The sequence below is a fragment of the Pteropus vampyrus genome, unplaced genomic scaffold (genome assembly GCF_000151845.1).
Source record: "Pteropus vampyrus isolate Shadow unplaced genomic scaffold, Pvam_2.0 Scaffold2, whole genome shotgun sequence".
NCBI lineage: Eukaryota > Metazoa > Chordata > Mammalia > Chiroptera > Pteropodidae > Pteropus > Pteropus vampyrus.
In genome coordinates, this window is record NW_011888783.1 from 26,989,670 (window position 1) to 27,012,716 (window position 23,047).

Here is a 23,047-nt window from a genome sequence, read left to right on the forward strand (position 1 = left end):
TCTCATCACCACCAGTTGAAATGGCACCTTCTATCTCCCTTGCTGGATCATAGCCATAGTCCCCAGACTGTTCTCCAGTTCCACTCATGGACTGTCTCATTTCACCTAAATGAGAACTCCTCTGGGACAAGAACGTGGATATTTGCTTTCATGTCTATATTCTCAGCTCCTGAAACAACACCGGGGACACAGTAGGTGCTCAATAAGTGTTTTTGTTGAATGATTCGTCTTTCACACCACAGCTTCAGTCATGCCTTCTCTTGTTCCAAAAGCTCCCTTTCATCTGAAGATAATATACAAATTTCTGAATAAAATTCAAGTTCTTTATAAAATGACCCGAAACCATACAACTTCATATTCTATGACCACTAATGTTTTTTATATAGCTAGGTTCTCATCGCCCTAGAGCTTATTATTTTTATCACCTCTGAGCTTTGGTGACATTTACTCTGTCCAGAATGTCCCTTTGCCTGACTCCTCACCTCTCCATTTATAGATCTTCTCCACTATCTTGAACCCTCTCTCTGTAATAAAGACAGACATCCATGCTAGTTTTATTAACCAATGTACTTCCAAGTGTGACAAATATTAGGTCCCTAATAAACGTTTGTTAAATGAAAGTGTGTGTATTTGTGTGTGTGTGTGTGTGTGTGTGTGTGTGTGTGTGTGTGTAACGGGGAGACAGAGAGAGAGAGAAAGAGAGAGATTTCTTTGATCTTCTAGGTCAAACTGACCCCTTCTACCCCTTGCTTCTACCTCATTGTGCTTATATATCAAGATATCTTTTGGAGTTAAGTTATAGTTTTTTCTGCATATTTCATGTTGTACTGCCAGGGAGAATATTAGTTTCTTGAAGGCAAACACCATGACATATATATCTTTCTATCTGTAGGATTCTTAACATATGGAATATTAGGCACTCAATAACTCTTAGTTTGAAATTTCAAATCTCCTGCTTTAAATTGCAACAATTACACAGTTAATTTTCTTTTTTCTAGATTATAAATGAATGTATGTAAGTAAAACTAGACCTAGACCTCTATGGTCTTCATCAAGTATAAAATTTATAAGACAAAGTGGATTTGGGGAAAAAATGTAAAAGAGTTCAATAAAATGAGCTTTATAGTCCCACCCAGCTCTGAAGTTCATGATCTGCATTTACGGGTAAAGTTAGCCTTGTCTGCCATGTTCGTATTTCTTCCAGTGCTGTTGTGCTGTCCCCAGAAAATGGGCAAGTACATGTGTCCACACACCCGCCACCCAGAAAGGCCCAATGACACTGAGGAGTCATGTCCTTCTCACTTATGCCATCAGCTGAGGATCCAGTTAAGTGTTTTAAATTTTAGTCTATTTGTTGTTGTTTTTTTCACTTGTTTTTAAGATTTTCTTTTAAGTGCAATAACGATTTCTTTGGAAATGACAAGACTCCATTCTTTTTATTAATTAAAAGAATTCTCGTGATTCTAGAACAAATAGATACAGTTTCAAGGAACAGATATTTAGGTAAATCATTTCTCTCTCTCTCACTCTAGCACCCTACAAGTGCCTACCATATAACCAGCACCCAGTGAATGAGTGAATGAATGAATGAATGAATGAACATTCAACATGCAGTCATGAAAGGACTGCCTTAAACTTAAGTTCAACACTTGATCAAGGAAGCATTCTCCTCTCATTTTTTTTAGAAAATTGCATGTTATCCTGTGGAGCCAAGGGTGAGTCCAAAATGATATCCTAAAAGGAACTGAGAAGTAAAAAAGCAGAACCACTGTCTTTCATGGATTTTTTTTTTTTTAAAAGAAGAAAATTAGTTTATAAGTTACTTCTAATAAATCAATCTTTTTCTTCCTCCTAAACTTATAATTATGAAGGAAAACATAATAACATTTTACTGCAAAGAGATTTAGTAGTTCTGGCAGTACTTCATTAATCACTTAATCAGTGTTCAAGCATAACTGATGTCCTTGACATATATAATCAATCTTGATTCCTCCCACATTTGATTTTCATCCTTTTTGAAATCTCACTATAGACACTAAGGATTGGTGGCTTATTTCGGCATTACATTTTGTTACAGAGAACCCATATATGCATACAATAATAATCATAATATTGATACCTTTATTGGGTCTCCTCATAGTTCATTTGAAAACAATTGTTTTCTCTTCAGTGAATTTATGGAGATTAATGGTGCTAGGATACGATTCTATTATAGCTTAATAGGAAAGTGAGCTTGGGTCATTTTTTAGCTTAGCATGACATAGTATTCTTTTGGAGATGACAGGTTTATTGTTATTGGTAAGCCAGAGCTACTTGTTTATGAAACATTCTGAAGAACTTTTCCAAAGCTATATTCTGAAGGCAGCAGGGCATGGAAATGTAATAACAGCCTAAAATTGAGCAACATGGGATTAAGCTTGTCTAATATCTTCTGCTTTGGAAAGGTACTTTTATGGCCACTGGTGTGACTACAGACATTCTGATTCTACCACTCTTTTTCTTTTAATACTTCATAATTTGAATATTTAAAAACATTATTCACCCAAAATTTTAGTGATGTATAATTTCCATGTCCACTTACTCACAGACCATCTATATGCTGCTTGTCAGCATCATGTATCTCTCTTTCCTATAAAAGAGCTGCAGTATGGACTTTACAGGTAGATAGTGTAAAAGATGAACAGGTGAAGACTCTTAATTCATAGTTGCACATATATTTGAACAAACAAGACAAAAATTTTGTTATCTTGCTTTTGAAGAGTAATTTTTCTTCATAAAAGTTGAAAGCGTGGTATTTAAGGATTGTTTAAAACTAAAAAGTCTCTACCCACTGTATGCTGCAGAAGCTTAAGTAAAAATGAGCTTTCATGTTAATAATGAAACAAGAGAAGTCTTTGGGGGATGCTCAAATTAGCACTCTACAGGTGTTCAACCAAATCTGCAGCTGGATCTATAAACAAAGAATCAGGAAGCCAGAGGGATAATTATAATAACGACAACAACTAGCATTCACTGAGGTCTTCTTATACCAAAGTAATGTGTGGTGTGCTTTGCATTGCTTATTTAATGGAATATTCTAAACATCCCTGTGAGGTCAGTGTCATACATATTTCCAGTTCACAGAGGAAAGGTGAAGCTCACAGAAATCAAGAAATTTGCCTAAAGTTACAAGACTAGTCTGTGGCAGATGTGCCTGATTCCAGAGCTCTTAACCTGTAGCCAAGTAGTCTACTCACCTATCTTAAGTATATAAACTGAGGCCCTGAGTGCTGAAGTCCATCCAGTAACTTGCAGAGCTAGATGTATTTGAATATATGTACAGAACAATTACAATAGAATAATTATCCTTTAGTAAAAACTTAACGGAACTCTGGGCTACCTAGAAAGTAATTAGTATATTACAACAAAAGTGAAGGTTAACAGTCTACCAAGGCATGAAAAGGTGAAAAGGAGAGTTGTAAAGGCTAATTATCAGAGTCCACGTCACATCGGCGAGAGGAAGATTTGATCTTGAATGACTATTACTAATAACCATACAGACATAGCCTTCATTAAGAAAACAAATTTCCTGATCTAAATGAAATCTCCCTAAAACCATTCATTTTCAACTCCCTCCCCGACACCCAACACATACTCCCTTCTCTTTTGCTCTGATGTATGCTGATCAAAACAATTTTCTGACAACTAATTCAACTCCTCAAATATATGATTATAAATAAGATATCAATTATTAAATGAAATATAGCTTTCATTTATACATGAGCATCTCTTTTTTTAAAGAGTGTCTTAAATGATTTTGGTTACTATAAATCAGTTCTTGGCCTCGGTAACTTTGCAAAAACCAAAAGAACTTTCACCAAAACGAAGATTGGTTCCCATGCACCAGTATGTGAGGAGTCTCATTCTGCACTGTTTCAAATCTCTAGAAGGCCTCTGCCTGTTCCTGCTATGCCCCTGATGCACAACACGACTTGCCCTAAACCACAGCCATTTTAAGGGAACTTGATAATGTCCCTTCCGGTATTTGAAGATTGGACAGGAAGTAAAATATAAGAGGAGACCCTAGCTAACATGAAAACAAAAAAGCTTTTGGACCTGACCAGACGAGCTGAGCTGAGTAACCTCAGCAACCAGAGGCCTAAGCAGCAGTTGCAGGCATGTTTCATCAATGTCAGCATTTACTGAACATCTATGATATGCTCACTATACTCTTATACTAAAGTGCTTAGACTAAAGATGTTAGACATGAATTCTTCCTTCAAAAAACCTATTACTGGGTACGCAATATATAAACATGTAATTTGTAACATCAATAACACAAAGAAGTAAAAGTGTAGATTTTTTTGTGTGTATGATTGAAGTTGTTATTCACTTAAAATAGACTCCTAAAACTATGTTTTATGTCTAAGCTTTATGGTAACCACAAAGAAAGTACCTATAGATGATACACAAAAGAAAAATAGAAAGATATTAAAGCATACCAGTTTTTAAAAACTCAATAAAACACAAAGAAAGATGGCAAGAGAGAAAAAAGAGGCCAAAATAACTACAGAGACAGACAGTAAACAATGAACAAAATGGTAATAGTAAGTCCTTCCCTATCAGTAATTACTTTAAATGTAAGTGAATTAAATTCCAGTCAAAAAATAGTGGCCGGATGAATAAAAAAAAAAAGATCCAACTATATACTGTCTAAAGACTCACTTTAGATGTAAGAACACATATGCTGAAAGTGAAGGAATGCAAGGATATTTCATGCAAATGAAAACCGAAAGAGAGCAGGAATGTCTATACTTAGATAAAATTGACATTAAATCAAAAATTATCACAAAAGATAAATAAAGACATTATATAATGATAAAAGGGTCAATTCACCAGGAACATTTAACGATCATAAATACATGTGCACCCAGAAATAAATCCATGAGTTTATAGTCACCTGATCTTCAATAAGGATGCCAAGAATACACAATGGGGAAACAATAGTCTCTTCAACAAAAGATGCTGGGAAACTAGATATCCACATACAAAGAAATGAAATTGGACCTTTACCTTACATCATATACAAAAATCAACTCAAAAGAAAAAAAATACTGCGGGAGAACAAATTCATAATTATTTTATAGCAGGTGCCTTCCAGGCCAGCAACTTGAGGTAAAGTTAGGTAGCAGGCAGATAGCTAACACATACTCTCCGGCTGGACCCTGGGAGCTTTTTCCTGGGAAACTCACCCAAGTCCCTTCTTCTGTCTCCAGGGGCTTGGAGGCTCGAGGGTATATCACAAAACATCTACTTTCTCCATGTCTCCATGTGGCCTGTGTGCTTGCTGCCCTCATGTTGCTTCTACACCTCTCGCATATCTAGGTGTGTGGCCTCAGCTAGTGTTCTGGATTCCTATCTGCTGCTGCCCAGTCTACCCAACAAGACTGCACTTGCAAGAGGCCATTCCCATACCAAATGTCCCCACCTTTCTACTCCTGTTGGACCCAGCACAGAAAACAAATGTGGAGAAATATCTTCTCTCACCAGCATGGTGTCTTGTAGCAAGACACAAAGCAGAACTTCACATCTATCCTTTGGGTTTTCTACAGGAATTTGATTAGAAATTTTCATTTTAGTGGCTCTTGATTCAGCTGCTATGTTCCTAACATTTAGGCACTTGTCTGAAGAAAATCAAAGTGTCGCCATATCTTTGGACACCCAATGGCCCTCCCCTCCAGCCCTGAGTATTATTACTGATGCCTGCTCTCTATCTCGTTGTGGTGTGTGCCTTCTCTTTCAGTACCATTCTTGAGTAGACTGACAGGTATCCCTTGTTACTGAAGGGCCATGGAGGTCTCAGATCAGAAGTCTCCCATTAGCTCCAATAAGCCCATCTGTGCTTCCCAAGAAACTCCTCTGTTTTGAGCAAACAAAGTCTTTCTGACAGACTTTGCCCATCAACTCCAGATATGTTTGAAATGGCTGCTAGTTGTGACATCACAACTTAGACACGTACACTGGCATCCTCATGACGCTAGTTAATTCTATAAGAAAGTTGCATACCGTATCTTCTATTTTGCTGTTTCAGATAAAGGAATATTCATTATCCAAAGTGAGAGCTTCAAGAAATGCATTCAAGCAGGCAAAACTGTACTAACACTGGAGAACTGCAAACCACCAAATAAGTACATGCTGTGGAAATGGGTTTCAAACCGTCACCTCTTTAACATAGGAGGCAGCGGTTGCCTGGGTCTGAATTTATCTGATCCAGAGCAGCCATTAAGCATATATGAATGCGATTCCACCCACGTTTCCTTGAGGTGGCACTGTAACAGGAAGGTGATCACCAGCCCGCTCCAGTACATGGTACAGGTGAAGCACAACACGCTGGTGGCCTCACGGAAATATCTTCATAAGTGGATTTCCTACGTGTCAGGCAGTGGAGGCATCTGTGAATATCTACACAAAGGTAAAAAATAATTTAAACCGAAGTACTCATGAAATGATACATTAGAAAGTTTGCCCATGAGTAAAAATTTGTTAAATATATAAAAGAGGCACACAGCCCCTGGAACCTCAGGGGACTTCTGCTAAATACATTTTAGTTGCTTACTTGCTTATTGTAAAAAGAGTCTTGGAGTCTTGGAATGGACTTCATAAATTCTGAAGCAGAAGTTAAAGGTATTAGAGGAAAAAACATTTTACTTTGGGAATCAATGGAAAAAAGAAAAAAGAACAGGAAGACAAGAGGGAGAGAGAAAATAGAGGAGGAAGGAAAAGATCTTTGAAGTTAAAGATTTGGCAGGGCAAATATAGGAACCTCTCCTGCCACCATTTCTCTCACGGTAGAAACTCAGTCTCATAGATGGAGTGTGCCTGCAGAGCACCTTAGTGCCTCCAATGCCTGGCTGGCATTCACGTGATGGTCATGTTACAAAGCGTTTAAAGACAGACTGTTGTCAGGGGTTATTTGGTCTGTGCTAGAGAATTGAAAAGCATGGGTTGGGGGAGGAAGACTTTCATGTTGCATAGTTCTGTAATAGTTGGCATTTTTAAACAGGAAAAAATAAAAACAATAGAAGAAAGAAAGCAGCATAGTTAAATCCTGACGCTCTAAACTTGTTTCTGGGGTTTTGTTTTGTAGTGCTCTTCCTTTATTCATCCATCCATTCATCATCTATCACACATTTATTGAGGGCTGACTGTGTCTCAGGCACAGTGCAGGCATTTGCTTTACAAAGGTCAACAAGACAGATGTAGTTTCTGCCCTCATGGTGCTCTGTAGAATTATGGCTTAAGAGCATATCTTTCTAAGAACTTTATACTAGTCCTAGGAAGCAGAGAAAGGAACTCCTAAGACCCAAGGCAGGGCTTTCTCCTGTACCTAAAAGACACTAGTAAAAAGAGACAAAGCTAAGAGCAAGCTATTTTTGGGACCCACTACGATGAAGTGCTACAAACCAGCTCTCTGAATAATCTACACTTCTAAGGACATTTTGCTCTATGTTAAGATTTTAGCTATATATCCACACTCGCAATGCATACAGGGGAAGACTGAACAGAAGGCAGTGGTTGAAACGAGAGGATGTGCCCTGAAATACTGGTAGTTTCTAAACTGCCTTAACCTCTAGGGCTGGTGATGCCATGTGAGCTCGGTCCAGCACCCGCCAACTGTGGGAAAGGGGTGAGAATCTTCACAGCCAGCCCTTTCCCTCCAGGACCTATAGATTTAATTGAGGGTGGCCCTGATCCCCCTCATCATGGAAAGCCCCAGTTGAGTCATGAAAAGTTTGTTGTTGTTTCCTGCTTAAGGCCAAGGATAACGAATTATTGAAATACTCGGAGAAAGCAGCCAGCAGGCCACCTCAACACTATTGTCTCTCTAGTTGACTATAGAGGCCTCCCAGCTAGTCATCGCACATTGCCCCCTCTCTCGGGGGTTCTGTTTGCCACACTGCACCCCAGAGAATCTTTAAAAATGGAAATATGATCATGTGACTTTCTCATTCAAAACCACCACTAGCGACTTTCCACTACCCTCATAGTAAAGGCCAAAGTTCATAACATGGCAGAGCCAGCTTCTGGAAGCGAACACTCCAGTACTTCCTTGACCCCACCTCCCATCACGCCTCCGCGCTCTTCCACAGGCATCCCACACTCGCTCTTGTCATGTGTTCTTTGAATTTGCTGTTCTTTCTGCCAGAATAACTCTTTTCCAAATACTTGTACCCTCGTTTTACCAGTTCTCATTCAGAGAGGCCTTCGCTAAGCACCCAAGCCAAAATAGTGGCTCTTGACCCCTTCTCTCTCTCACACACACACACACACACACACACACACACACACACACACACACACACACACACACACAGAGTCATTCTGTTTTCTTACTCTATTTTGTTTTTCATCGTGGTACTTATCACTACATGAAATTCTATGTTTACTTGAGTATTTGCTTTCTTTTTGTCTCTACTTAATAGAACCAAAGTTCCGTACAAAAGGGAACTTTTGTGGTTTATTCACTATTATGTCCCCAGTGGCACTTTAAATGCTCAATATATATTTGTTATATTAATAAATTAATAAAGGTTTATGAAGCTCTTGAGGTTTAGATGCTGAAAACGGATGTATTTAGGGACTGGAAAATATTTTCAAGTAAAATCTCCATTAAATTTTCCTTTCTATCCTTTCACAAATATGTGTGCTACTGTAGCAGTGCACCATTGTGAATAAACAAGTAGATAAATATATAAACACACCATTTATGAGCATGTTCTCTGAACCCAGCACTCAGTCTTGCACTTTTACACTCTGTAGACAGGGAGGTTCTACAGGGGCCTTGCTCATGGTAGGTTTTCAGTAACTAAAAATATGCATTGACTATATGACAGTTTCCAAAGATCACGCTGACATAATATGTATTTGACTTTGTCTTTTTCTTCTCTTAGATTTGTATACACTCAAAGGGAATGCACGTGGAACACCTTGTATGTTTCCCTTCCAGTTCAACCACCAGTGGCATCATGAATGTACCCAGGAAGGGCGGGACGACAGCTTACTGTGGTGTGCCACGACAAGCCGATATGAAAGAGATGAGAAGTGGGGATTTTGCCCAGATCCCAGTAAGAATGAAATCTTCTCTTCATCATATATCCTGAATGAATCAAAGATGATTGGAAAGTTATCTGTATCTAAAGTAAAGCACCGGGATTGATATATTGAAGTCTGAATAAGCACTCTGATTTTATTTATCCAGATTTGATTTGGGATTTGTTTTTGCCTTGAAAAGACAATCCTGATGTATAGTCTTTTTTTTTAACTCTTACATTCAAAAGATGTTAATTAGCTATTCTTCATTAAGCTCAGTGTATAAGGATGCTTTAACTGGAATCAAATTATAATACTCTGTGATCTCATTAATCTCAGCTTCCAGGCAAAATACTTCAAAACAAACCTGAATGAGTACAAAGCTCAGTTACCCTTTCAATCCACTTTCTCTTATGAGCTGCCTTAATTTCTCCATGTCCAGACTGCTTGTCCTACCATTGTCAAGTCCAGGCATCAGCTGATGATCTTTCTAAAATGGCAGTTTCCCTAATTATTTCTCGACAATGAGTTCTCATCTTCATTCTCTTTCCTTAGTACTTGATTTCTAGGTATAACCTCAAACGTTTTTCCTCTTCTTAACTTGATTTTCAAGATCCAGTAACAGCTATAATGATCTAACTTTTTTTCAGTTAGTACTTTATTATTTTACTTTATTTTTATTTAACCAAAAGGTTTCCAATGGTTCCTAAGTATTGGGGCATATTTACATGTATCTTCTATATTTAACTTCCTTTACCTTGGTTCCTGAGAGTCAGAGAGAATAGCCTTTACAATCTCCTCATCTTCCATGCCTACCTCCCCTCTACATATATAACAAAATACAACAAAGAAATTAGAAACAAAAGCAATTTGAAGAGATCAACTCCAAAAAATCAGATTTAAAGATTACTTGTAGACTAGCTTTCTAATCTAAAGCCCGTATGGCTTAGTGAATAAGAAAGTGTATAGACTTTGAAACTAGACAGACAAAGACTGGACTCTTTCCTCCCAATGATGACATCTTGAGTCTCACCATAAAATAGAGATAATAACTATACCTATGAGGCTTTTGAAATGATTCAATTAGATGATGCATCAAAGGCACGTATAGTATCTGGCAGACGATAAGCACTCACCAGGATTAGCCATCGCTGTCATCATCATCCTATCATCATCAAACCTAACTAATCCTTTCAGCATGCACTTCTGAATTAATGAAACTTCCTTTTTATTGTTTGTCCATATCACTAAGCTAGGCATAGTGGTGAATACCAAGAGCATTAGGTCTTAAGACCCTCCCTTCAAAGAACTGGGCATCTAGAGGAATACAGGACAAACAGACATACTTTATGCCAGAAAATGCAGACTATATTTGATATGATGCTCTAGAATCACCTGGAGAAAATTAAAAACACATATCCTAGCTCCCTCCCAGAAACTCAGTAGGTCCAGTGTTTGAGACCCAAGCATCTGCATTTTTGACAAGTGGCCCAGGTGATCCTGCTGCATATAAGTCTTTATCAAACAATTCATAATGTAGAGGTAATGCTATGCAACATACATCTATCTATATTCAGCGGCGCAAGTAAGACATTTAACAGCCAATATGATATGGGCTACAGACCAATTCAAGTGGAGACTGTAATGTGGGTGTTAGGAGCCCAGGGGTCCCACTGCTGGTGAGGTGTACGGAGAGGTGCGGGAAAAACTAGGGTAACAAAGAGCACTCAAGGAGCCCAGAACAGCAGCTATTTACCAACCAGCGTGAAAGTATTTCTTTATTGAAAATACTGTCAGATCATCAACTTTCTCAACTCAATGCATGTATGTAGCTGTATGTTCATGTAATCTCACCCTCCTTGGATCCTTGAATTAGATGTCATATTGTCTGCATTATTTCCTCTTTCCATTTTCATCTATAATATATATCATCATTAAAAATAAATAGACCAATACTAATAAAATTAACATATGTTTTCCGTGACCCTAATACTATGGACATTTTTTCAAAGAAAATATTCTCCTTGAGTCTTTGCAAAGAACGCTGTCACCATCCTTTGTAACTTTAGCCAATTATGGTTTCCCAGGTGGAAGGTTGGGTTTAGTGGTGCTCAGGGCTTCTCACTCCCCAGACTATCTATTTGTTCAGCTTCCTACGGCTCAGAGGCTTCCTCTGCTTGACAGCCTGCCAGATTCCAATTCTCCTGCTCACAACCAGCAGAGAGCCTGTTTATTTGTACAGTGCTAAATTACAGTGCCAGTTTTCTTTCTTTCTTGTTACTTTTGGTTCCTGGTGACCAACATAACTCAAAATGATGTGTCAGAGACTGAAATTTGAGCAAGCTGATAGCTCTTTCCATGAGGTCAACAAGTGGATAAGACATAGAAGAGTGAGTGGAATAAAGTAAAGATTTATATTATTGTATCTCATCTTTCTTACATGGAAGTTTTTTTTTTTTTTTTAGTATCACAATATAAAATGATGCTGCTGTCTTTTTTAGAAAGTTGATTGCAAGTGATCAAAATTTAAATTTAGCATTAATAAACACGTATGAACATACTAGCAGTGAAGAATGCAATAAAATATCTGTCACTGTCGATCTTCAGGAACAAGGATGGCATATAGGAATCTCTCTGGGTTTGTTTCAAGTCAATTCTGGGCCATCTAGACCCCTCTTGGATGCATGTCTTTCACAGTTGGAGAGTCATGATTAGTCATGATTAGTTAGTTTGAGATATTTTTTAGGATATTAACCTCTGGAATGATCTAATTTCCCTTGAACCTGGCTATGTATGAAGTCTGGTGTGGGAGGGCAGCTTTCTCCCTTGAAATCTTCCAGGTAAAGCTTTCATGATTGCTTATGGTCAGACCTAAAAAATTATATCTAGGTCTTTAAACCAGGAGTTGAAATTCTCACTGGTAAGTACAGACTTTGAGGATAAGGGAGAAAGTGCGATGTTAATTAAGACTCCAGGTTTCTGCATAGCTAAGTTAATAGAGAAACAGATTTGAGAGAAAAATCAAGTATTCAAATTGGGACATGTTTATATGCGAGTCGAGCATGTGGAGTTGTGGACTAAGCAGTCAGACATAAAGGTCTCTATATATCTGAGAGTTATACAAGAGAGATTTATGGGAATGGGTTAGGTAATCTAGAGAGTGTATAAAATAAAAAGGAAAGGGACTCAAGGCCAAGTCTTCAGACCTCAACATTTAGTTTGAGTATATAAAAATGAACCAGCAAAGGAGACTGAGAAGGGGTGGCTATAGGGGTAGAAGGGTGGCCACGCATGTGAAGGCAGGAAGACAGGGGATATCGGCAAGGAGAAGAAGGGAGCTCAACTTGCTAGATGCTTCTAAAGGGCCTGATTTGACAAGGTCTGAAACTGCTGGATTTGGCAGTATGGAAGTCATTGATGGCCTTAACAAGATATCCTCTAAGTGAATTAATGAGTAAATGGAAAAATAGGAAAGGAGGAAACACTTCCCAACTATTTTTTGAGGCCACAATTATCCTGATACCAAACCAGACAAAGATATCAAAAGAAAAGAAAACTACAGAACAATTTTTCATATGAATGTACATGCAAAAACCCTCAACAAAACACTGACAGAACTCAACAACATATGAAAAGAATTGTGCATCATGACCAAGTGAAATTTATCTTAAGAATGCAAGATTGATTTAAAATCTGAAATCAATTAATGTAATAGCCATATCGATAGGTAAAGGACAAAAACCACATGATCATCTATAGATACAGAAAACATTTGACAAAATTTCACACTCTTTGTCAAAAAAACAAAAACTCAAAAAAAAAAAAAAAAGAAAGCCCTCTAGGAATAGAAGGGAATTTTAATGGACAAGGAGAATCTATTAGAAAAAAACACAGCCAACATACTTAATAGTAATCGTTCATCAAATAATAGGAGATTCAAAGATACATGTAACACAGTTAGTTCATAGTTTAGCAACAGAAGAGATCATATGAAGACAATAAAAGATGCAGAGAAATATAACAATATGATGCTAGACCTTAGATTTTAAATTTTCAAGATAATTAAATGTATGTGAGACACCAGCCTTTGATCTCACATTTTCAGTGGCTTGGGAAGAGAGATTATATGCAAAGAAGCAAGAGAACTAAAATAAATGTGAAGGCCTCAGGCCAAGATGGAAGTCGATGCCAAATGGGTTCCCAGGGAGCAGTGTCTAAGACAGAGATTAACCTGTGGGAGGTTTCTTGGGGAGTGCTCTCAGGATCAATACATGTGGAAAAGAAGAAAAGAGAGCAGGATCAGGATTGTGATGCAGGCCCGACTGACTCTATAAGGTGTTTTCAAGCTGGATTTGCCCCCAGTTGGGATAAGAGGAGGGGTTTATAGCCCTGCACTAACCAGTCATGGTTTGCCAGCTGCCCTTGAGAAGGGAGAGTGACATTGGGCAAAGAGACTCTTCAACTAAGGCAATCCTTGAAGAAGGCTGAACATTGAGAGGTTTGTGTTGGCAGCAGGGGAAATAAAGCCTTCGGGCCTGAAGGGAGACCAGGCAGCACATCACAGCACCTGGCCCAGGGTGGTGTTTTCGTTCTATTAATAAGACCCTTCCAATAAGATCCATGGAGTGACATGCAGCCCACCTAGAGACGCAGAGAGAGACTAGTGTCTGCTTGCACAGAAGTACAAATTCTTACATTTCAGTTAAAAACAGATTTCAGTGACAAATGAACTTACTTATTAGGAGAATATGCATCCCTGTTGCAAATATATGACTGAAAGTTTCCTTTTTAATTAATCTGAAGAATTGGCACAGATAATCTGAAACAAGGGAAATCTAATAAAACTAGACTATGTAATTTTCAGCACAGAGAAGATCACCGGCAAATCTCTCAGTTAACTGTTTAAGGTACAGAATTCAGGCAGGTTACCGCAAAAGGCTGTGTCTACATAGCTCAATCTATGTCCTGTTAAAAAGACAGGACAGACTCTTGGCAAAAATGGGAATGAGATCAATTGAAGTGTCCTCCAGACCTTTTCTTATTATGATATGGCTGGGTGCTTGTAATTAGGATTTATCGTTGAATCTTTCCCCACAGCAGGAGATGAGGGTCAGGTATTTCTGCCTCAGTCCTATTCCCAGATCTCTTCTTCCAGTTCCGAAGTCTACTCAAACCTGCTCTCCTGGGAAGTGCTTTGAATTTTTTCTTTCAAGCCAGTGTTTCCAGTGTTTATTTCATGGACCATCTGTCTAAAAATCAGGAATGTGTTTTATGCAGGTTCCTGAATCCCAGGCTTCATGATTCAGAATCTCTGAGACTGAACGTATGGAATCTGCATTTCTTTACAAGCAGGCTAAACAATTCTATGCACGCTTTAACTGTAAAAGATCCCCCTGCTCCTCCCTTATGGCCTCAGCTGTCACATCAGCTGTCACATCTTCCTTTTCTTCAATTTTACTTGCTGATGGCCTTGTTTTCCGTCCTCCTTTATTCTTATATCCGTCTATAAATATATGTATCAGTCAGGAAACTCTACAGACAACCTTAGATTTATATGTGGTTTAATAACGTCTGGTTAACTAAGTCAGTTCTGGGGAAAGCATGTTGCATCTAGACATCAAAACAAACTTTCCACATTCACAAGGGAACAGTCTAACTATTGTTGGAAAAAGAAAAAAAGAATTAATTGTCAAATAAGTTTGAAGTATACTAAATTAAAAGTAAGCTGTTTCTTTACTACAGAACTTCTCAGAGCCACTAAGATCCTAATGTATATTATAAATTTACCAGAGGAGGCTACACAGGCACTCTGTCCCAGATTTTTCCTGGGGAGTAATTGGAGTTGTATATTCTGTAGATCACACTTTGGGAAAGACTGTTTGAGATTTTAGCAAATTGCCTGTTCAGCTACACTCGCGTTGTAGCATGATTTACATTTTCTACATTCTGAAATTCTTTGGCTGAATTTGATTTTAGGTAATTATTGTAGCTGCTTAGTTTGCCTTGAGTTTTGATTTAAAATTTTAGCAAAAACACCCCAAACTAGGTCTCAGTCTCAATAAACTTCAGATTTCAGATTCACATTTTATATTTTATTAAATTTACTGTTAAACATGCTATACAATGTCTTGGCCAATGTCTTATAAGTGGATTTTGCTTTTCTTCCTTTTGGCTGAAAGAATTTTTTCTTAAACTAAATTACCAATGTTCCTATTCTCAATGTTTATTTCAAAACTGTGTTCATTATAGACTCACATTTCAACTATATTCCTTATTTCCTCTACCATTTTGTTATTTAGAGGGGGAAGTCTTTTGAAACAACATATGTGTCTATCTTAAACAAATAATCAAATGCACAGAGCTTTCAGTAAAAAGTTCTAAATGACAGCTTTTTGAAGAATTCAGATATTATTTCAAAAAGTACTTATCTTCTATTTTCTTCTCCTTAAAATGGTTCTATTATTTTCCTGGAAAGGATAACAGCTTCTTTATCTATAATTTCTAGAATTTCCTTTAAATCTTGAAAGAGTATAACCATAAAGTGCCAATAGGATAACAATGCAGATTTCGTCACAAAGACCTAATCAAGAATCGATAAGGCATTAAAATTTTAGAAGTTGCAAGTTGGATTCATCTCATTCAAATTTCTCTTAGAAATATATTGCTGTATAGATAAAATAAGAGTATAATTAATGTTTTGATGGACTTTGCAGCATCAGCGGAGGTGGGTTGTGATGCTGTCTGGGAGAAAGATCTCAATTCACACGTTTGCTACCAATTCAACTTGCTTTCATCACTCTCCTGGAGCGAGGCACATTCTTCATGCCAGATGCAAGGAGGCTCTTTACTAAGTATTGCAGATGATACTGAAGAAAATTTCATAAGAAGTAAGTAGGTGAACATTGATATTGATACAATTAAAATGATCATTGTTAATAATTACATCCATGTATGCAATGATATATTCTGAAAAAAAAAATGTTCCTTAGAAAATCTTCTTCTTTTGTTAATATGGTCCAAACTCACACCCCGAATTTTGACCTGAACCCCAGGCCATTCCATTTGGCACCCAGTCACGTCTTCCTTATTGTTTTCCCCCTTGGAGAAGAGAAGTTGAGGCCCCGGCAAGGGACCCAAGAGAGTCAGCAGTTCTAGCAATGGGCTCTGGGATACTTTGAAACTTAAGTACAAGTTCTTGCTCTGTGAGAGATTTTAGCCATTCAGTTTCTATTAGTAAATAATCAAGCCATTCATTAATTAAAATCTTACCTATTACTTACTGTGTGCAGGTATGTACTAGGTAGATGCCGCAGAATTTAAAATTTAGTTGGAAAAGCAAAAGCACACACACAGTAACTAACAGTATAAGAGAATAATATAAGATGCCAAAAGAGTTGTATTAATGAGTTGGGTCTTATGTTTCACCTATCACCTAAACTCTCCTATTAACTCTCATTTAAATATTAAATGTGTTTTTATATGCGCACACAGAGCTTTTAAAAATTTTTTTGAAACACTTGAAAGTCTCAAAAGTGACAAAATTAGTCACTTTCATTAAAAGTTTCTGACACTATTTTCTCTAATTTCATTACACATGCAGTGCATGTTTTTTCTCAAATAATTTTTAAATTTCAGGTGTTACAGAAAGAAAAATAAAAGTCTCCCACAGTTCTACAATCTAGAGATAACCATATTTTTCTGCAAAACATGGATATATACATAGTATCTATGAAAAATGGTACTGAATTAAAATAGGAGGCAGCTGTTGCACAGCGGTTAGCAGCAGGGACCAGAGAGCCACCTGCCTGAGTTCGAATCTCATTTCTACCACTTTTGAGCAAGGCTACCCAGGCAAGTGACTTGACCTTGCTGTGCCTCAACTTCCTTCCTCTATCAAATGGAAATAATAATAATGCCTACTTCTTGGTAGTGTGGATTACATGTTATAACACAAGTGAAGTCTTAGAAAAGTGCCTGTCTGGTACACACAACAAACATTAAATTTTGTGTTAAACATTTAACAACTATGCATGCAGTTTGGCAATACGTTTATTTCATTTATCTTCATATAATGAACATCTGTCTATGTTTATAAACATAGATCTACATCATAATTTTAATGGTTACATAGTATTATAGGTTAGCAGTAATATATTTATCTAATCTACTACTATTAGATGGACATAGGTACAATTTTTTTTTGTTTCTATTTATTTACTTATTCATTGCTATTGCAAACCATCCCTGTACATACCTTTGTACATAGATCGCCAATTATTTTTCTGTAAGCTTGTAGTAGATTCACTGGATGAGAGAAGAAGCACATTTAAAGACTTTTGAAAGTCATTAGTATCTTCCTTAAGATTTCAACAGATGTATGAACAGTGCATGCCTGCCTCCTTCCCCACAGACATGCAAAAGTAGGAAATTGTTACTGAAACTGATTTGAGTAAGTCATATTACAGAAAATGCCCATTTCTAAAATCATTGTTAGCCAGTAATGATTTTTATGAAAAATTTTGCATAGTATTTATGAATTACAGTTGTTATCTATCTTGACTGCCAGGATTTCTAATAAGAAGGTTTGGATTTATTCATCAAACTTGAATAATTAAAAAAATAAGATATGTCAGAGACTTTGATTTAAACGTCATGATTCTATAATTGGACTTTGAGGATTATTTAGGAAAACAGAAGTCTATTCATAAAGAGTGAAGCCTATTTTGATCAAGGTTTTTTTCAATGATGAAAATAGTCTACCATTTCTTGTTAATCACTGGTGGACATTAACTATGATGTAAGGAATATTCTAAGCTGTCACAAATGACAAGAAATATCTGGAGGAATTTAGGTTTGAGTTTGTTATTATGGAATTATTAACCGATTTAGTTGTAAAGCAAAATAAACTGTTTTGGTACCTTTAAACACAGATTATGAATTACATAATGACTTTTTATGTGTATTGTTAAAACAATTGCATATATAATATTAAAAATAACTCTAAGATAAGAATAATTAATATTTACATATTTAAGTAGAGTATTTGAAAATATCACTCTGTACTTACCCCATGTGAAATGTGAAAATTTCTCCATCTTGTCAATCCATCTTTTATTCTGCACTCTGTCATCAGGATACATGTTATATGATTTAATTAAATGGTGCCACTGAAAGGACTAATCAACTCCACATAAAGAAGAGAATTCGTGTTAATGCTACAGAAATTTGGAAAGAAAGGGGCCATGAATGTTATGCTATTTCTGTTTAGTGATTTCTGGGGTCTCAAAATTATAAAGCACATTTTTCTCTTTCCTTAAATGGGTTAGATTCCTCCTGTTTCCCACTATTGTATTGATATATCCAATCACAAAGGATGCTACAGCCTTATTGTGTGAATACACTGTCCTTTATAATCTGGGTGACCATACCATGGATTATCCAAACTGACTTCTTTGAGCAGCTGTGATTCATAATTATTCTGGAACTACCAGCATAAACCATGAGTTTTCCAGGCAGATATAGTCACCCTATTTATAACTCTTATCTGTCAGGGTCTCAGTCTCAGGTAGGGCCACTGCATGTGGCTCAGAATAAAATGGATTCTAAAGCAGATGAACTATAAGAGAATAATGCTCTCCTTTATAGATTAAAAGCTTAAATGGGTAAAAAGGATCAAATATATGGTGATGAATGGAAACTAGATTTTTGGTGGTGAACATGCAATAAAATATACAGATATTAAATTATAATTTTGTATACCTAAAATTTATTTATTGTTACTAAGCAATGTCACCTAAATAAATAAATGAAACGAAATGGCAACATTTGAAGTGTCATGAAATTAGTCACTTTCACTAAAAGTTTCTGACACTTTTTTTCCAAATTTTGTTGTACAAGTAGCACGCGTTTGTTTTTGAATAATTTTATTTTTTAAATTTAGGTGCACAAAAAAGAAAAAAACCCAAAGAAAATACTTCCCCTAATCCCAAAATTTCGATAACCATATTTTTCCTGCATGAGCATGCCAATGCACATGTTTATACATAACATTTATAACCAAAATGGTGTTGAATTAAAATGTGAGGAGCTGTAGCGTGGTGGTTAGGAGTAAAGGCTGGGAAGCCAGCCTGACAGAAAACCTTTTCCCAACCCCAAGCTGAAGCAGCATTTGCATGATGCATGGCCTTTATGTCTCAACCTGCTATGGATCCTTCTGGGTCCTCTGGTCCCCTTGGGTCCAGACTCCTTAGCTGGATTCCTGAGTGTCCAAGCTGAGGTCACAAGGCACACATGGCAAGAGAAAAAGACTTTCTGAGAGTGGCCCAGGACGCTTCCTCCTTCACCCTCTAAAATCCTTAAGCACTCAAGTTCACAGAGATCGGATGGTCTCAAATGCATAACCGTGCACTCCTGGGTGGATGGATTGACGACCCTTGAGAGGCGGCCGGCCGTTCTGGATGCTTAGATTAAGCACTTCACAGTTATGTTTCTCAGGATGGTGAGAGGCTGACTTTTTTCTCTCTGAAGCACCAGGATGAGGTTTAGTAGCACTTAAACCCTCTTCTGTCATTGACTGGAGTTAATGTATGATGCTCCAGGAAAAAGAAAACAAGAAAGTAGAATAACATTGATTTTCTTTTTTCTGAAACTCTATATTTCTCTTCATTTCAGAGCACTTGAACCGTGAAGCAGTGGAAATGTGGATGGGGCTGAATCAGCTGGATGAAAATGCTGGCTGGCAGTGGTCTGATGGAACACCACTCAACTACCTGAACTGGAATCCAGGTACCTGCAGTATTTTATTGACCTTCAATGGGTGGCATCATCCTGCGGCCTGAAGCAGCAATATTACCCACATAAATAAGGCATATTAGTTTTGAAAGTGGTTTATAAAAGTTTTTAAGCCTGACTTAGTTCCTGTAAGGCTTTTCCAGACAAGAAAATGGAGGTCAAGAAGGTAAACTATGCATTTAGCCAATGTCGCAGGAGGATTTAGGTCAGAGCCAAGATTCCAGTCAGCTGTTTTACAAATAGCCACAAATAGCAAAATATTTCTGTACTTTTAAATAAAATCAGCTGTTGCTATCTTTGGACAATCATTTCAGTGTCATGCCTAGACTTCAACTGCAAAATCATAGATATAAGAGCTTATCGGATTTACCATATATGCCAAAGAGAAGGATTATCTCCTTGATGCTAAAACTACATTTCAATATATACCAAACTAACTGCTTTTGCTTCTAAAATTAAACACACATACACGCACTCTATTTTCAGAAATAAATTTTGAGCCATTTGTTGAATATCACTGTGGCACATTTAATCCATTTATGCCAAATGCCTGGAGGAGTCGGGACTGTGAGACAGCCTTGCCTTATATATGCAGAAAATACTTAAACCACACTGATCATGAAGTAGCTGGTAAGTGTTTTTGTTTTAAGTTGTTTTCATGAGTTGCTTACTGTCCTGTCAATGTATTCAAATCCCTCTACTTTTTTGCTCCTAATTCATAATTTAAACTTAGTCAAAGCTAGTTTTTATATGAATAAAAATGTGTAACTAGATACTATCTGTTATTCCAAAAGCACCATAAATTTAACAAATGCATTTAAGATTTTACTAAAAACTAAAGCAAACTAACTTAAGCATAGAAAACATTTTCTCCCTCTCTTTTTAAAAAATTTACATTCTTAGTCATTCTGCATTTGAAAAAAAAAAGATTTGCTTCCTTTGCTGTTCTAGTTTTGAGTTTTATTTACGATTAAATGTAAATTAGAAAATAGTTTTATAAAATTTTTCACTTCATTGATTTCCTATCACACTCTATATCTTTTATTAGTAACAAATTGTCCTTCTCAAAATCACAGAAAACTTTTAGGTGTAACTAAGACAGAAATACTACCTAATTACAATCTAGTACCTGGAAACCCAATTATTTTTGTTTTCTTAAGGTCTATTACCTCTTTTTATTCTCTGGGAAGTAATGTCTTAACTCAGAAAGTAAAGATAAAAACTCAACCATTGTTAAAAGACTCTTTAGCAACATAATTAGAAACAACTTAGATTTGAAATAATAAACTGAATTATCATTTAAAAATATTATTCCTTTCAATTAGGCTTTATCTTTCATCATTTTCTTTTAAGTAGCTAAGCCTATGGGTATTACACAATATTGGGGCAAGGGAGGAGGAGAAGCATTGTGACCTTTTTATGTAGAGATTTTTTTCATTATTTCAAGAATGTGCTGAGATCGCTGCTTCTGTCACTGCTCTTTCCCTCCCTTTCATTTCCTTTCCCCAGTTCTTCCTTCTTCGTTTTTGTTCTTTCTTATGCCTTCCTGCACTCCCTCCTGCCACCCTTCTTTTCTTCTGTTTCATTTGCTCCCCTGATCTACTAATTGAAGTCAGAGACCAGAAATGAAGGTAGTTAAGCTAAGTTTGTTTGGATTATTTGTTGTTGCTTCAAGTTCACCTAGTCCACTGCCTTCAAATTGTGTTTCTAGGATCCCCAGTTTCCTTGCTTGACCCCACTCTTGCTTCAATCAGATAAAAATCCTATTTTATCTCATCTTACCTTTAAAATGAAGTTTAAGGTTTCATTTGTAAAAGGGGTTCATTTTTTTTAGGTGGAAATTACTGGGGTAGATGATATCTAAATGTTCTAACATTCTTTGACTGTGATTCTAATTGCTGTTACAGTCCTAGAAGCAATTTTAAAAGAATGTCTTGTTTTCCAAGTAGCAATAGAATTGTATCTAACTAAATTAGTGCTTAAGGGAGGCACTCAGTTGTGGTTAATAAAATAAAGTAAAACTGCTATCACCACCAGGTTGAGGGCAAGCTCCTGGAAGAGGAAAGCCAAAACTTGGTGTGCACACTGCCTTCCCTTCCAGTGTCAAAGCACCATGACACTATTTTCCTTAAGTATCACTCAGAGTCTCTATGAACCCAGAGGGATATCACAGGCACTCAGGCTGACCTTCACAATGAAGGCCATTTATCATCTCTGCTCTAGAGGAAGTGGCCAAAATTTCAGACTCTTTTTCAGTTGAGAATAAATATCTACCCCCACCCACATACTGTGTGCATAAAATCCTTGGAATATCATTTAAATTGTTTTCCACAATATTCCTTTTTCGGTGTGAAAAGATTTTAAAAACCAACAACTCTAACTGGTAAATTTTATATCGAGCCCTAACTCTCAGCTCTGGCTATATGACTTTTAACATTTTTATTAACTCTTTATAACTTAGACATTTCATCTGGAAAATGAAATGTTGCGATCCATTAGATCCTAGATCTAGATCTAGCTCTAGATTACAGATTGGATCCTTCCCAATTCTGAAGATCTAGAATTCTATGATTTATATATTATTGTTTCATGCGTTTTCTGTTTTTTAAATTTTTAAAGTAATCATATACTGATGACAATATATACTCAGGGTAATAAGTAATGTTTTTAAAATGTGGAAAATGACATTGTGTTGTCGTTGTTTCTTTAAAAAGAAAAAAGTGCTTGGAAATATTATGCTACCCACTGTGAGCCTGGCTGGAATCCCCACAATCGTAATTGCTATAAACTTCAGAAAGAGGAAAAGACCTGGAATGAGGCTTTGCATTCTTGCCAGTTGGATGACAGTGCATTAATAGACATAGCTTCTTTAGCAGAGGTGGAGTTTCTTGTAAACCTGCTCGGAGATGGTGAGTACCAAAAGCCTTTGATTACATAGGTATGAGATATAATGTAGTAACTATCTTTATTAGTGAAGTTGAAAAGAAATTAAGCTATTTAAAAGTGATTCTTTCTGGCACATATATCTGAAGTTTCTAAATATTATCAGAAATGCAAATTCATTGGATTTTTATAAAATATATGATCAAAAACTTTGTAATATCTCACATATGCCTTATATATTAGATGTTTTTTTTTTCTTTAAGGGGCAAAGGTAATTTTCTGAAACTTCTAATAAAAAACAACT

General features: G+C 36.7%; 1 protein-coding gene across 1 annotated transcript in view; it reads left to right on the forward strand.

The window, feature by feature from the left end:
• Window positions 1–1,185: 1,185 nt before the first annotated feature.
• The window catches only part of PLA2R1 (phospholipase A2 receptor 1), a 90,076-nt gene continuing 68,214 nt past the window's right edge, over window positions 1,186–23,047 (forward strand). The window contains exons 1-8 of the mRNA XM_023528484.1: window positions 1,186–1,325; window positions 1,533–1,715; window positions 6,071–6,451; window positions 8,931–9,104; window positions 15,783–15,956; window positions 19,741–19,854; window positions 20,347–20,490; window positions 22,575–22,769. Coding sequence (XP_023384252.1) covers window positions 1,592–1,715; window positions 6,071–6,451; window positions 8,931–9,104; window positions 15,783–15,956; window positions 19,741–19,854; window positions 20,347–20,490; window positions 22,575–22,769 — 1,306 coding nt within the window. The 5' untranslated portion in view covers window positions 1,186–1,325; window positions 1,533–1,591. The remainder of the gene's footprint in view (window positions 1,326–1,532; window positions 1,716–6,070; window positions 6,452–8,930; window positions 9,105–15,782; window positions 15,957–19,740; window positions 19,855–20,346; window positions 20,491–22,574; window positions 22,770–23,047) is intronic.